This window comes from Pithys albifrons, chromosome 5 (genome assembly GCF_047495875.1).
Source record: "Pithys albifrons albifrons isolate INPA30051 chromosome 5, PitAlb_v1, whole genome shotgun sequence".
NCBI classification, from domain to species: domain Eukaryota; kingdom Metazoa; phylum Chordata; class Aves; order Passeriformes; family Thamnophilidae; genus Pithys; species Pithys albifrons.
In genome coordinates this window covers 75,357,827-75,373,761 of record NC_092462.1, presented here as the reverse complement: position 1 = coordinate 75,373,761, position 15,935 = coordinate 75,357,827, and the positions used below count along the sequence as shown (strand labels likewise).

At 45.2% G+C, this 15,935-nt stretch overlaps 1 protein-coding gene across 4 annotated transcripts in view; it reads right to left on the bottom strand.

Annotated features, from left to right (window-relative positions):
- Nucleotides 1–15,935, bottom strand: part of ATRN (attractin) — a 182,927-nt gene that overhangs the window by 30,618 nt on the left and 136,374 nt on the right. For all 4 annotated transcript variants that reach the window (XR_011697956.1, XM_071557080.1, XM_071557081.1 and 1 more), the window contains exons 25-26: nt 15,323–15,384; nt 2,663–2,741 (exon numbers count right to left, since the gene is read on the bottom strand). Coding sequence is in view for 3 of the 4 variants with exons in the window: in XM_071557080.1 (XP_071413181.1) it covers nt 2,663–2,741; nt 15,323–15,384 (141 nt within the window). In the remaining variant the exon portion in view is untranslated. The remainder of the gene's footprint in view (nt 1–2,662; nt 2,742–15,322; nt 15,385–15,935) is intronic.

Here is a 15,935-nt window from a genome sequence, read left to right as displayed (position 1 = left end):
GTGAAGGGAAGGCAATTTGGATACTAAAACAGATCAACAGGACAGAAAATTCCCAGGAGCAGAGGAGCACATGAAATTCCCGGTGCCACCCTCGTGCTTGGCGCGTCCTTCTCTGTCACCACCGGCACCTTTCACATTCCAGAGACAAGACAACAAGTTTTCCCATCCCTATTTCCTGCTGCCATTCACCTCCCACAAAATCTGCCTTTTTATTTCCATTTTCCCTCTTTGGGGTATCAGAAAACACTTCAATGTGGTGCTCACTGGCCAAGGAATAAACACACAACTTCCATTCCAAGCCCCTTCCCTCCAGGCTTGGGAAAACACAAACCATTCCAAGTTTTTCTTCAGGTCAAGATTTACAAATCTGCAAGGCCTGAAATTTTCCTCAGTGCTGCAAACTCCTTTCCCACACATTGGCTACACCAGGTTTGTACACCCAACACCCCTTTAGGAGGCTGAGGAGTTCAGATTGGAGGGGATTGGCAGAACAGGAAACGAGTCAGGAGAATCTCAGATGCTTTAGAGGATCCTGATGGAGATCCTTGATGTGCAGCAGGATGGAAGGAAGGCAGGATGGTTCCAGCACGGTTGCACTAACCCCAAACACCCAGCACAGCTTAGAATCATAGAATGGCTTGGGTTGGAAAAGACCTCTGAGATCATCAAGTCCAACCCTTGGGCCAACTCCAGTCCCTTTACCAGATCATGGCACTCAGTGCCACGGCCAAGCTCAGCTGAAAAACCTCCAGGGATGGGGAATCCACCCCCTCTCTGGGCAGCCCATTCCAATGCCTGAGCACTCTCTCTGCAAAGAAGTTTTTGCTGCTCTCCAACTTCAATTTCCCCTGGCAGAGCTTGAGCCCATCGTGCCCCCTTGTCCTATTGCTGAGTGCCTGGGAGAAGAGACCAACATCCCCAGCTGGCCAGAACTTCCCTTCAGGCAGTTCCAGACAGTGCTGAGGTCACCTCTGAGCCTCCTCTTCTCCAGGCTAAACACCCCCAGCTCCCTCAGCCTCTCCCCACAGCACTTGTGCTCCACTCCCTTCTCCAGCCTCGTTGCTCTTCTCTTCTCACTTGGGTTGGAAGAGACCTCTGAGATCATCAAGTCCAACCCTTGATCCAACCCCACTGGGATCACTCTGGCACTCTGTGCCCTGGGCTGGTGATCACAGTGGGGTTGGATCAAGACATGGTGGATTCTCTGTCCCTGGAGGTGTTTCAGAGGACACTCAGTGCCACAGCCAGTCCCTTCTCCAGCCTCGTTGCTCTTCTCTGGCCCCGCTCCAGCCCCTCAATCTCTTTCCTCAACTCAGGGGCCCAGAACTGAACACAACACTCAAGGTGTGGCCTCCCCAAGGCAGAGTCCAGGGGAAGGGTCACTGCCCTGGGCCTGCTGGCCACGCTAGTTTGGATTCAGGCCAGGATCCCCTTGGCCTTCTTGGCCACCTGGGCACACTGGTGGCTCCTGTTGAGCTTCCTGTCCCTCAGTCCCCCCTGGTCCCTCTGCCTGGCTGCTCTCCAGCCACTCTGTGCCCAGCCTGGAGCGCTGCAGGGGGTTGGGGTGGCCAAAGGGCAGGACCTGCACTTGGCCTTGTTGAACTCCATCCCATTGCAATCAGCCCATCTCTCCAGTCTCTCCAGATCCCTCTGCAGAGCCCTCCTGCCTTCCAGCAGGTCGACACTCCCTCCCAACTTGGTGTCATCAGCAAATCTGGCCCCCTACAGACAACAATATACAGGGAGTGCTCAGGGGGTCACTTGGAGCTTGTCTGGCTTCTCTTATTTTGCATAGAAATAAATATATTAACACAAAACTGCTCAGAATAACTCCAGCTGCTCCATCAGCACCTCAGGCAGGGCTCTCCTTCCATGTTTTCAGCACTTGGAATAGCCAGGAAGTCCCAGGAATGGGCACTTTGTCTACCTTGGGCTTCTCTGCAGACACAGAGCTCTTAGAGGAGATTTCAGCTCAAAAATGAGCAATCAGAGCACGTTCTGAGTGGCACGAGGTGTTGGGACCCCACCTTTGTCCCCCTGAGTGCTCTGGGGGGAAACAGCAGATCAGGATCCACTAATAAGCAAGAAAAAAAGGTGGTCCAAGCAATAAATGAGGGATAAAACAGGATTTTGGGGGATGTGAAAGACGAATCTGCAACACACACATGTTGGGAAGTTGGTTGGCACCATAGTCAGGGAAGAGGAGAAAGTTCTGCCTTTAAAATTTCCCTTTTTAAGGAATAAACTCCAGCTTTCCAAATCCTAAGTGGCTTCTCCCACCTTTTCTCAAGGGGGAAAAAAACCCCAATCATCCAAAATATCTCAGTGATGTTCAATTTGAAAATGGGGATTTGGGTTCTTTGTCTCAGAGCTCCTATTTCCATTTTCTGTTTCCTCTTCTGAAAAAGAATCTCATGTGGATCTGTGTTTGTGCTGCCTGAAAACACAAATTCTGGGAATTCAGGACATTCACCCCCATTTTTCTTTGGAGCTTCTCAGAAACTGCAGCATCAGGAAAGTAAAATAATCTAATTTGAACTACAATCCAAAAGACACTAAAGAGCAGCATTTCTAGATTAGTGGAGCTCTATTATATGGGAATAAATCCAGGTGAGAACAAGCATTAAAAAGGTATTTTAGAAGAGTTTTTTGCCATTCCAACCTCTCTCCGTCGTGATGCCCAACAGCTCTGTTTGATCTTCCAAACCACAGCAGCCACCAGGAGCAAGGACAGGAAACAGCTGGAAAGGGAAGGAAAACACAGGAATATTTTAGTTCTCTTTATTTGGTTTGACAGCAGCTGCAAAACTGCAGGAAATGAAAAAAAACTGGATGAAAAGTTGATTAATATCAGAGATATTGATGGAGGATAAGGCAGCTCAGCTCACACCCAGGGAGGAAAAAATTCAAAATTTCCTCTGTCGAAGTTCCCTGTTTGAGTTCCTGACATCCCTCAGTTTTCCCCAGGAAATCCTGAAGGATTTAATCAGATTGGAAAAGTCACTTTTGCCTCTCTCTGGTGAGATTTAAAGACCCCCAGACTGAAAAAGCCTCGAAAGCAGCAGAGAAAATTGATTATTGTTTGTTTTCTGAATGAGTAAAATAAGATAAAATGCAGGGCAGGTGAATTGTTTCCAAGAGGCTGAGGCAGAACCAAAGGCAGTTCTGGATTGCCCCAAATCTCTGCTGGGTTTTCTTTGACTAATAGAGGGAAAAAAAGGCTGAGTGGGTTTAGAAACTTCTGAGGGAAAAGCAGATTGAGCAAAAAGTCTAAATAATAATAATAATAATAATAATAATAATAATAATAATAATAATAATAATAACAACAGCAATAACAATAACGATAACAATAATAATAACAACAATAATAATAACAACAATAATAATAAATAATAGTAATAACAACAGAACAACTTCAACGAAAATATAAAAATATATATAATATATGATAAATAATATATATATAAATGTATTTATATAAAAATATAAAAATTATATACAATATATAGAATTGCTCTATAATTATTATTATTATTATAATGATGTTAGTGTCAATAAAAATAATAATACTAAAATTATATAAATGTATAAATATATAAAAGTAATATGTATAAATATATATTAAAATATATAAAAACATATAATATATAATAATTATAATAAAAATAATTAAACAATAAAATTATTTATTAAATATTTATATACTATTATCTATAATAGATAAAATAAATGAATATATATATAAAAATAGAAATTATATACAACATATATAATTATATAACATATAATTATAATAATAATTATTATAATGATAATGATGTTAACAACACCAATAAGAATAATAAAAATAATAATAAAATTGTATATAATATATTAATATATAATTATATATAATATATAAGAAATAATATATATAAATATATGCATATAAAATACATATAAATTATATACATATATAATATAATTATAATAATTATTATAACAATAATAATGTTAACAATAGAAAAATAAGAATTAAAATAATTACAATAATAAAAATAATAACAATAAAATTATACATAACATTTTAATATATTATAAAATATAATATATAGAATCACAGACTCATAGAATGATCTGGGTTGGAAAAGACGCCCGAGATCATCAAGTCCAACCCTTGGGCCAACTCCAGTCCCTTTACCAGATCATGGCACTCAGTGCCACGGCCAAGCTCAGCTGAAAAACCTCCAGGGATGGGGAATCCACCCCCTCTCTGGGCAGCCCATTCCAATGCCTGAGCACTCTCTCTGCAAAGACGTTTTTGCTGCTCTCCAACTTCAATTTCCCCTGGCAGAGCTTGAGTCCATCGTGCCCCCTTGTCCTATTGCTGAGTGCCTGGGAGAAGAGACCAACCCCCACCTGGCCACAACTTCCCTTCACTGCAGGACTTGCTTTGCTTTCTTTCTCTCTTCTTTCTTTCTTTCCCCTCCAAAAATAAGACAGCCAAAAGCCTCCTTCATCCCCCAAATCCACTGCTCATCCAAACCTTCTCTCTACACTTTCACTCATCTCAAATGACTCCAGGGACACCTGAAGGGCCTGAAGTGGCTCCAGGAGAGCTGGAGAGGGACTGGGGACAAGACCTGGAGGGACAGGACACAGGGAATGGCTTCCCACTGCCAGAGGGCAGGGATGGATGGGATATTGGGAAGGAATTGGTGGCTGGGAGGGTGGGCAGGCCCTGGCACAGGTTGAGCAGAGAAGCTGTGGCTGCCCATCCCTGGGACTGTCCAAGACTAGGTTGGACAGGGCTTGGAGCACCCTGGGCTGGTGGGAGGTGTCCCTGCCCATGGCAGGGGGTGGCACTGAGTGGGCTTTAAGGTCCCTTCCAACCCAACCCATTCCAGGATTCTGGAGCCCCTCTGGGCTGGAGCCAGACTGGGAGAGCTGGGGGGTCACCTGGAGAAGAGAAGGCTCCAGGGACACCTGAGAGCCCCTGGCAGGGCCTGAAGGGGCTCCAGGAGAGCTGGAGAGGGAGTGGGGACAAGGCCTGGAGGGACAGGACACAGGGAATGGCTTCCCACTGCCAGAGGGCAGGGATGGATGGGATGTTGGGAAGGAATTGCTCGCTGGGAGGGTGGGCAGGCCCTGGCACAGGTTGGGCAGAGAAGCTGTGGCTGCCCCATCCCTGGGAGTGTCCAAGGCCAGGCTGGACAGGGCTTGGAGCACCCTGGGCTGGTGGGAGGTGTCCCTGCCCATGGCAGGGGTGGCACTTTAAGGTCCTTCCCAGCCAAACCTCTCCATGACTCCATGAAATGCAGCTTCCCTTGGCCTATAAAACAATAAAAATTTATGCTTACACAGCATAAATATTGCACTGCAGGGAGGAAAGACATTTACACTTTATGGACAACATTCTATTTCCTAAATAGCTTCATTAAGTCATTCTTAATTATTCATTGAATTATTTAAGTACAGCAAATGAGCAATGTGGGCATAAATGATCTCCCCTCAGTTGGCCTCAAAACATGCACTAAACTTTACTTGATGAGCCTTCAGAATTGTTACACCACAGGGTTTTTCCCACCCTGACACAAAAATCTGAAGTTAAACCCCCTGTCTGGTTTCAGTGTGGACTTTAATCCCCTTTTCTCAGCAAAGAGGATGTTCTTTCCACTCCAGGAAGACTTAAAGCTCCTCAAACAAGTCAACTCCCATTTCTAAAGGCCTGGAAAACTCCATGAGCTCCATTCTCAGGAGGAGAGGAGAAAATCCACCAGGTGGATGAGTTGTTCAACTCTCTGAAATGTTCACCAGCATCAGAATTGATGCTTTAAGCACCCAAATGTGCAGCAGCCCCTCTGCTGATGGGCTTTAACACAGATATTTTAGATCAGTCCATAATTTCAGAAAGCACTTCCATGCTGAGCAGAAACACAGCCCAAATTATCCTGATGGATTGGAAGCTCTTTGAGGGCTGTTCCCAAAGCAATTTGAGCCTTCTGGAGACTTCCAGGACACATTTTCAAGTAGCTGATGCATTAAAAGTGGAAATAATTGGAATAAATGCACGACCTGCAGGTGGTTTGCATGACTGGGCTTGGCCTGGAGCCCATACAGGAGGGTTAATGACCTTCTGGCAATTAAGGAGAAGGTTCAAGAAACCACAACATCCCTCAGTTGTGGCAGAGAAAGGCAACAGAGCTGGGGAAGGTTTAAGTGGTTTAAGCCCTGCTGGAAATTAAGCCCCACTCAGTCTCTTGCTCAACCCCCACCCTGGTGGAATGAGGAGAAGCAAAAGTAGGTTGAGATAAGAACAGTTTAACAACTGAAAATAAATATAGGAATAATTGTAAATAATGATAATAAAAAGGGAAAGAAACAAAACAACCAACCAAGTGATGCACAGTGGAACTGCCCTCACCAGCTGACCTTTCCTGAACCCAGAGCAGCCCCTTCCAGGCAACTCCCCCAGGTTACACCCTGGGCATGACATTCCATGGTGGGGAACATCCCTCTGGCCAGTTCAGGTCCACTCTCCCAGCCATGAACTGGGAAGATCCCATAAACTGGGAAATCCCTCCATGGAGAGGGCTGTCCAGGCCAGGGCAGGGGGGGATCCCCATCCCTGGAGGGATTTGACATCCATGTGGATGTGGCACTTGGGGACATGGGCAGGGGTGGCCTTGGCAGTGCTGAGTCTCCTGTGATCCCACAGAGCTTTTCCAACCTAAAAAATTCCATGATTCTATTCCATGATTCTGGAGGTCAAAGTAAAGAGTGTTGAGAACAACATGGAAAGAAGAAAGTCACAGATACTGAACTGTTCAACTTCTTCATTCTGTCAGAAATAATGCAAAGATGTTCCCAAGATCTTCCCTTTTCTCCAAAACCAAAGGACTCAGACTGTATTTTAGGCACATATTTAGCAATGCCACTTGTGCTGCAGCAAAAAATCATTTCACAACAATAAGAGTAAATAAAATATCTGCAGCAGAACTCCAGGTTTGAATTACTGCAGCAGGCACTTGGTGAAAACACTTGGAAAATCCCTCCAACAGGCAGGAAAACCCACTCATAGCCCACCAAGGACCTGCCTGAGTCCTGCAGGGAGAGGGAATGGCCTCAGGCTGAGCCAGGGCAGGGGCAGGTGGATAATGGGAAATTTCCTGCCTGGAAAGGGCTGTCCAGCCCTGGCACAGCTGCCCAGGGCAGAGTCTTCATCCCTGAAGGGATTTGAGATCCATGTGGATGTGGCACTTGGGGACATGGGCAATGGTGGACTTGGCAGTGCTGGGATTCCCATAATCCCACAGGGCTTTTCCAACCTAAAAAATTCCATGATTCTACTCCATGATTGTAGAGTGCAGAGAACAACATGGAAAGAAGGAAGTCACAGATACTGAACTGCTCAACTTCTTCATTCTGTCAGAAATAATGCAAAGATGTTCCCAAGATCTTCCCTTTTCTCCAAAACCAAAGGACTCAGACTGTATTTTAGGCACATATTTAGCAATGCCACTTGTGCTGCAGCAAAAAATCATTTCACAACAACAAAAGTAAATAAAATATCTGCAGCAGAACTCCAGGTTTGAATTACTGCAGCAGGCACTTGGTGAAAACACTTGGAAAATCCTTCCAACAGGCAGGAAAACCCACCCACAGCCCACCAAGGACCTGCCTGAGTACTGCAGGGAGCCAACACCACTCCTGGGGAGGTTCTCCTGAGGAACAAGCCCCCTGATGGGCACCAAACTGGGATGGCTGAGTGATACCCAGAGCTCAGCAGAGGTTTGATGGGTCACCAGGGAAACACAGGATGGGAAACTGCTCATTTGGGGAGGAACATCCATTTCTCCAACAATCACTGTCAGGCTCCCATGGGACAGGAGAGTCACTGCTGGATCATGGAATCATGGAATGGTTTGGGCTGGAAGGGACCTTAAAGAGCATCTTTTTTCACTCCTACCAGCCCAGGGTGCTCCAAGCCTTGTCCAGCCTGGATGTTCCCAGTGATGGGGCAGCCACAGCTTGTCTGGGAACAGAGAGGGAATTCCCAGCCTTCCAAACTCCAATATGTGTTTAGAAGATCCCAAATATTTTTACATCTTCTGTATGTAAAGGTGAGAAATGCCAATTATGGGAAGATGTGGTGGCAAATGGAATTTTTGGGGAGGATCAGGAGGTACAGAAATGAATAAAACAGGATTATTAGAGCTGGTCAGGAGAGCCCCAACTGTGCTGACAGACAACTCCCAGTGCCTCAATTAAGGAGCTGTGTTATGAGGCAGAGAGGAGGACACAGCAGGCCCAATTCTCTTGTACTTCATTAGCTCTGCAAAGGTCACCAGTGATTGGACATCATTTCTCCTCCAGCCCCAATTAAAGCACAACAGCAACAACCCTGGAGCTCCCCCTTCCTGCCCATCCATCCACTGACATTCCCTCAGCTCCAAACCAAATGGAACAAAGCAAAGGAGGACACACAGCCTGCCTTGGTGCTCAACTCCACCTCCAGAAGAAGCTCCTGGAGTTCAAGAGCACCTCTGACTGTGGGGAACAGCCTTGTGACCAGCTCTTCAAAATCCCACTCCATGTCCTGCTCTGCCTGGTGCTGCTGGAATACAGAGCCACATTCCTGCTTTTCCACACTGTCCAAGCAGTGCCTGGGATATTCCATGAGCTCAGCAGTGCTGCAGCTGGGTGGTCTTTGCCCACTGGAAGGACTGGCAGGACCTGAATCATCCCAAACACCGACAATCCCAGTATCTTGTTTCCCTCCCAGGTTCTCCAGGCAGGTCAGCAGAAGAGCAGGGTCAGGGTGGGGTCACAACCAACTTGAGAAGGTGGGAATGTGCCACAACAGCTCAGAAAGACTTCAGAGATTCACAGAGTAGTTTGGGTTGGAAGGGATATCAAAGACCATCTTGTTCCAACCCACTGCCATGGGCAGGGATACCTCCCACCAGCCCAGGGTGCTCCAAACTGGCCTTGGACACTCCCAGGGATGGGACAGCCACAGCTTCTCTGCCCAACCTGTGCCAGAGCCTGCCCACACTCCCAGGGAAGGATTTCATGCCTGTATCTCACCGCTCTCAGTCTGAACCCACTGACCCTTGTCCTGTCACTACAATTCCTGATGAACGATCCCTCTCAGGCTTCCCTGTAGCTCCTTCAGGCACTGAAAGGAGCTCAGAGGTCCTCTCTGAGGTCCCCTCTGAGGTTCCCTCCAGGCTAAACAGCCCCAGCTTTCCCAGTCTGTCTCCACAGGGAAGATGCTCCAATCCCTTTATCAACTTTGTGACCTCCTCTGGACTCACTCCAAGAGTTTCACATCCTTCTTATGTTGGGGGCACCAGAAACCATTCCATGAATCCCAGGGTGGTTTGGGTTGGAAGGGACATTAAAGAGCATCCAGTGCCACCCCTGCCATGGGCAGGGACACCTCCCACCAGCCCAGGGTGCTCCAAGCCCTGTCCAACCTGCCCTTGGACACTCCCAGGGATGGGGCAGCCACAGCTTCTCTGCCCAACCTGTGCCAGGGCCTGCCCACCCTGCCAGCCAGCAATTCCTTCCCAATATCCCACCCATCCCTGCTCTCTGGCAGTGGGAAGCCATTCCCTGTGTCCTGTCCCTCCAGGCCTTGTCCCCAGTCCCTCTCCAGCTCTCCTGGAGCCCCTTCAGACCCTGCCAGGGGCTCTCAGGTGTCCCTGGAGCCTTCTCTTCTCCAGGTGACCCCCCAGCTCTCCCAGTCTGGCTCCAGCCCAGAGGGGCTCCAGAATCATGGAATGGGTTGGGTTGGAAGGGACCTTAAAGCCCACTCAGTGCCACCCCCTGCCATGGGCAGGGACACCTCCCACCAGCCCAGGGTGCTCCAAGCCCTGTCCAACCTGGCCTTGGACACTCCCAGGGATGAGGCAGTCACAGCTTCTCTGGGCAACTCCTGCATTCCCAAATTATGGACTGTAAAATAAAACCCTGGGAGGGGAGCTCTGGAGCAGTGAAAGAATGGAACGATTTTGAAGGCATCAGAAATGCTGAATTGGGAAACACCAATCCAAGTGTCTTCTCCCAAATCCACATGGTCCTGATCCTCTGCCTTGTTAGGATAGTAAATATATGGCAGCATCTCCAGCAGATTCATGGGATGGCAGGGATGGAGAGAGGGAAGGAAAACTCTCCACCCTGCCTCACTTTTGTACATTTATAGTCAAGACATACTCAGTTGTATGTCCTCATGATGATACATCATGTCCTCATCTTCTGCTTCCAGCTGGGATTGGAATCATGGAATGGTTTGGGTTGGAAGGGACACCTGAAGGATCATCCAGCCTGGGTTTGGAGCATTCCAGAGATGGAGCAGCTTCCCTGGGATTCTTTTCCAGTGATGGATCTGGAGGGATCACTCCAGTGAGGATTTAAACCCTCCTGTGCAGCTGGGTCAGGATTTGTGCAGAACTAATGCAGAGATTTTGTTGCAGATTGATTTTATGCCACTGAAAAGGAACTATTCCATCTCTTCCAAGGAATTCCACAAAGATTTTTAGGGAAGACCTTGCAGGGAAATCAGCAGAACAAACTCCAAGTGGGAGCCAGGAATATCCACTCCCTCCCTACCAATCTCAGGGAGTGGTGGCTCCAACCTGCTCTTCCCACTGAAGCAGATTCCACTCTCTGAAAGCTCCACACGAAAAGAAAAAAAAGGATATAAAGCACTTGGGTGAAGGGCCCATCTGGAGCTCCTTGTTTTAATTAAATTTAGCATGAAATCTGAAGGCAGGGATTATTCCCAGTGCTCATTTTACACCAGGCATAACAACACTGCCTGTTGGGAGCAGGTTGTGAGACCTGAAGTGGTGTTTACTCCATGTTTATCCCTCCTGAAGGACTTCTCATCCATCAAGTCCTGCTTTGCACTCCTGGAATATTAACAGCTCCTAAAATGGAGCTGCCACAGTGGATTGAAAGCCTGGAAAAGGCCCTGCTGTGCTTTGGGAAGCACTGTCAGGGCTGGAGGTTTGGGAGGATGGAACAGAAAACAAGGATTGAAGAGTCTCCTGGTGGTTCCAGCTTGTCCTAGTTCAGCTGGAGGGACCAGCTAACCCTGTGTGGTGGTGATCAAACCTGTGTATTCCACCCCCTCTATTCATTCCCCAAGGACAATGGGCCATTAGCAGCAGCTTCCCAGGGAGCCATTATCACTTCACACCCAGCCTGAGGGGGGCGGAGCTGCTAATGGGCCATCAACAGCTCAACACCCCCTGGCTCCCAGAGTTAATCACCCATTGTGTGAGTCCACGCCCAGGGGGAGGGACTGAGTGCTCCCTGAGGGTACATAAGTGGTGGGTAAGAAGACCTCAGGACCTTCTCGTCGGATCCAGAGCAGCAGCAGGACCTCGACAGCAGGAGATCACCGCTCTCGCCCAGACCACAGCCCTCGCCTGCACCAACAGGTTTTTCTTTTCCTTTTGCTCTGGACTTGGGGGAGCCACAGGGGTCTCAGCACAAGGGCAAACAAACCCCCTTGGGTTTGTGCCCCAGGACACTGGGTTATACTGCTGGGGTATTGTGAGTTGAAAGCAATTTCCCTTGTGTATCAGTGTTGTTATTGTAATATTATTATTAAATTTTAGCTCTGACTTATAATCTCTCTCGTGGTGAGTTCATTTCCCCTGCTGGTTCACCTTCAAACCAGCACACAGCTCCAAGGGAATGAGCAGGTCCCTCCACAGCAGGACAAGGAGACTCAGTGTTGGTGAGGCCACATCTTGAGTGTTGTGTTCAGTTCTGGGCCCCTCAGCTGAGGAAAGATCTTGAGGGGCTGGAGCGAGGCCAGAGAAGAGCAACGAGGCTGGAGAAGGGACTGGATGTGGCACTGAGTGTCCTCTGAAACACCTCCAGGGACAGAGAATCCACCATGTCTTGATCCAACCCCACTGGGATCACCAGCCCAGGGCAGAGAGTGCCAGAGTGATCCCAGTGGGGTTGGATCAAAGGTTGGACTTGATGATCTCAGAGGTTTCTTCCAACCCAACTGAGAAGAGAAGAGCAACAAGGCTGGAGAAGGGAGTGGAGCACAAGTGCTGAGAGGAGAGGCTGAGGGAGCTGGGGGTGTTTAGCCTGGAGAAGAGGAGGCTCAGAGGTGACCTCAGCACTGTCTGGAAGTGCCTGAAGGGAAGTTGTGGCCAGGTGGGGGTTGGTCTCTTCTCCCAGGCACTCAGCAATAGGACAAGGGGGCACGATGGGCTCAAGCTCTGCCAGGGGAAATTGAAGTTGGAGAGCAGAAAAAACTTGTTTGCAGAGAGAGTGCTCAGGCATTGGAATGGGCTGCCCAGAGAGGGGGTGGATTTCCCATCCCTGGAGGTTTTTCAGCTGAGCTTGGCCGTGGCACTGAGTGCCATGATCTGGTAAAGGGACTGGAGTTGGACCAAGGATTGGACTTGTTGATCTGGGAGGTCTTTTCCAACCCAATCCATTCTATGATTCTGTGATTAACAAATGCTATTTTGGGAGCTGTTGTGGGGAAAGTTATTTTCTTGCTATTAAGTGTAGTCTCATAGCAGAGGTCAGAGATCCTTTCACCCTATTTGCTGTCCAGATTTTGACAGGCAGTGTTGGGTTGTCCCAGTTCAGCAGGTGGGACCAGTTTATCCCTGGGTGGGTGTGACCAAAGTTGGGCATTCTCCACCCTCCATTCATTGCCCACCAACTCTTCCCAATGGCCCACTGGCAGCAGCTGCCCAGGGCACAGCTGAGCCCTCAGGCTGGGAGCTGGCTGGGAAAGAAGCCTGGCAGAGGAGCTGGGAGAACTCCCCTCCAAGGAGTCCTTGGCACCTCCACACCCACCTGAGGGCTCAGCTCTGCTCAGGGGCCAGCAACCATTCCAAAATCTCCCCTGACTGCCAGAGTCAGATCCCCCAGGGTGGAACTCCCTGCCATGGGGGAGGCATTGGGGTCTCCCACCCAAACCTGAAGGGAGACAATCTTGGGCTTTGGGGACCTCTGGGACCACTCATGGGATCCAGAGGAGGAGCAGACCCTGGACAGGAGGAGCCCACCACTCTCCCCCAGACTGTGCCATCATCTGCACCAACAGCTTTGTCCCTTCCTTTTGCTTTGGACTCGGAGGAACCACGTGGGGCTCAGCACAGGGGCCACCAAACCCCCCTGTGTTTGTGCCCCAGGGGGTGGGTTACACTGCTGGGGTTGGGGGTTAAACCCAATTTCTCTTTGTGCCATTGCATTTACTGTAATATTGTTATTAAATCGTAGCTCTGACTTATAATCTCTTTGGTGCTGGGTTTATTTCTCCTGCAGGTTCACCTTTAAACCAGCTCTAAGGCTCTGATTTTCTGGAGACACTTATAACTAATAACTTTATAGTTATACAGGTGGGACTGGAAATCTTGGCATTTCTGCCCCTCTCCCTTTCATGTGACACTGGACATATTTCCAGCTCCAGATCTAGAGGGGTGAGAATTCCTCCAGCCTCCCTGCCCAACCACACCCCTCAGTTGGGTGGCAAGGTGGGAATATCTGCAGGTCACACCCTGACTCTCTGATCTCCAAACCAGTGGAAAAGGATCTTCTCCATCTCCAGAAGCTTCTCCCAGCCCAACCTTCCCTCCCCTGCACAAGAGGCTTTTGCAAAGATCCGTTTCCTTATCATGTTTCCTAATTAAACACATGTAATAAAGTAAATATTCCCATTTTTTAGGCTGTGCTGCAAGCAGGATATTTAAGTTAAAATATTCAAGGATATTTAAGGATATTTAAGGATATTCAAGGCTATTTAAGGATATTTTAAGGATATTTAAGGATATTTTAAGGATATTTAAGGATATTCAAGGATATTTAAGGTTATTTTAAGGATATTTAAGGATATTTAAGGATATTTAAGGATATTTAAGGATATTTAAGGATATTTAAGGATATTTAAGGATATTTAAGGATATTTAAGGATATTTAAGGATATTCAAGGATATTCAAGGATATTCAAGGATATTCAAGGATATTCAAGGATATTCAAGGATATTCAAGGATATTCAAGGATATTCAAGGATATTTAAGGTTATTTTAAGGATATTTAAGGATATTTAAGGATATTTAAGGATATTCAAGGATATTTAAGGTTATTTTAAGGATATTTAAGGATATTCAAGGATATTTAAGGTTATTTTAAGGATATTTAAGGATATTCAAGGATATTTAAGGTTATTTTAAGGATATTTAAGAATATTCAAGGACATTTAAGGATATTCAAGGCTATTTAAGGTTATTTTAAGGATATTTAAGGATATTTAAGGATATTTTAAGGATATTTTAAGGATATTTTAAGGATATTTTAAGGATATTTTAAGGATATTTTAAGGATATTTTAAGGATATTTTAAGGATATTCAAGGATATTTAAGGTTATTTTAAGGGTATTTAAGGATATTCAAGGATATTTAAGGATATTTAAGGTTATTTTAAGGATATTTAAGGATATTCAAGGATATTCAAGGATATTCAAGGTTATTTTAAGGATATTTAAGGATATTCAAGGATATTCAAGGATATTTAAGGTTATTTTAAGGATATTTAAGGATATTCAAGGATATTTAAGGTTATTTTAAGGGTATTTAAGGATATTTAAGGATATTCAAGGATATTTAAGGATATTTAAGGATATTTAAGGATATTCAAGGATATTTAAGGTTATTTTAAGGATATTTAAGGTTATTTTAAGGATATTTAAGGATATTTAAGGATATTCAAGGATATTTAAGGTTATTTTAAGGATATTTAAGGATATTTAAGGATATTCAAGGATATTTAAGGATATTTAAGGATATTTAAGGATATTCAAGGATATTCAAGGATATTCAAGGATATTCAAGGATATTTAAGGATATTCAAGGATATTCAAGGATATTCAAGGATATTCAAGGATATTCAAGGATATTTAAGGATATTTAAGGATATTCAAGGATATTCAAGGATATTCAAGGATATTCAAGGATATTCAAGGATATTCAAGGATATTTAAGGATATTCAAGGATATTCAAGGATATTCAAGGATATTCAAGGATATTCAAGGATATTCAAGGATATTCAAGGATATTCAAGGATATTCAAGGATATTCAAGGATATTCAAGGATATTCAAGGATATTCAAGGATATTCAAGGATATTCAAGGATATTCAAGGATATTCAAGGATATTCAAGGATATTCAAGGATATTCAAGGATATTCAAGGATATTCAAGGATATTTTAAGGATATTTAAGGATATTTAAGTTAAAAACCAAACCCTGAAAATCCAAACCTAAAGAAACATAAAAATTGCCTGAAGTACCTGAAAAATGTCACAAAGAACTGCACCAGGTCCATGAAGTTGCTGTGCTGGGAAAATGCAATCTGCAAGAGAAAAGCAAATTGGTTCCTGTTACTCACTGGAAAGAAAATCCCTATTTCAAGATATTGAAAGAAGCATTAAAAAGAGGAATAAATGACATTTTTAGTTAAGTCTATTCTCCTTTTTTTGGTTTGAGAAAGGATTGAAACATTCTGAGGGCAAAGAAAATAAATTATAATTTTGAAAATAAATTATAATTTTGAAAATAAATTATAATTTTGAAAATAAATTATAGTTTTGAAAATACATATCCCAAAATTGAAGCTGGACAAGTGCCATTGTCCCAGGAGTATTCCAAGGAAAATTCTTCAGTGCACACTGAAAACATAATTCAAGAATTAGAAGACAGAGCTGTAAATAATGTTTTAATTAAAAGAGAAAATCTTTAATTACACAGACGCCCAAAATCAACCATTTACATTTCCAACAACATTCCAGAGAGGAAAAAATAATAAAAAAATAAAAAAAAATATCCCCTCCTTTGCCTGAGGGACTTACAGCCAGAGCTGCACAGAGACAGGAGACACAGAAGAGGATGCCCACGGTGAACATG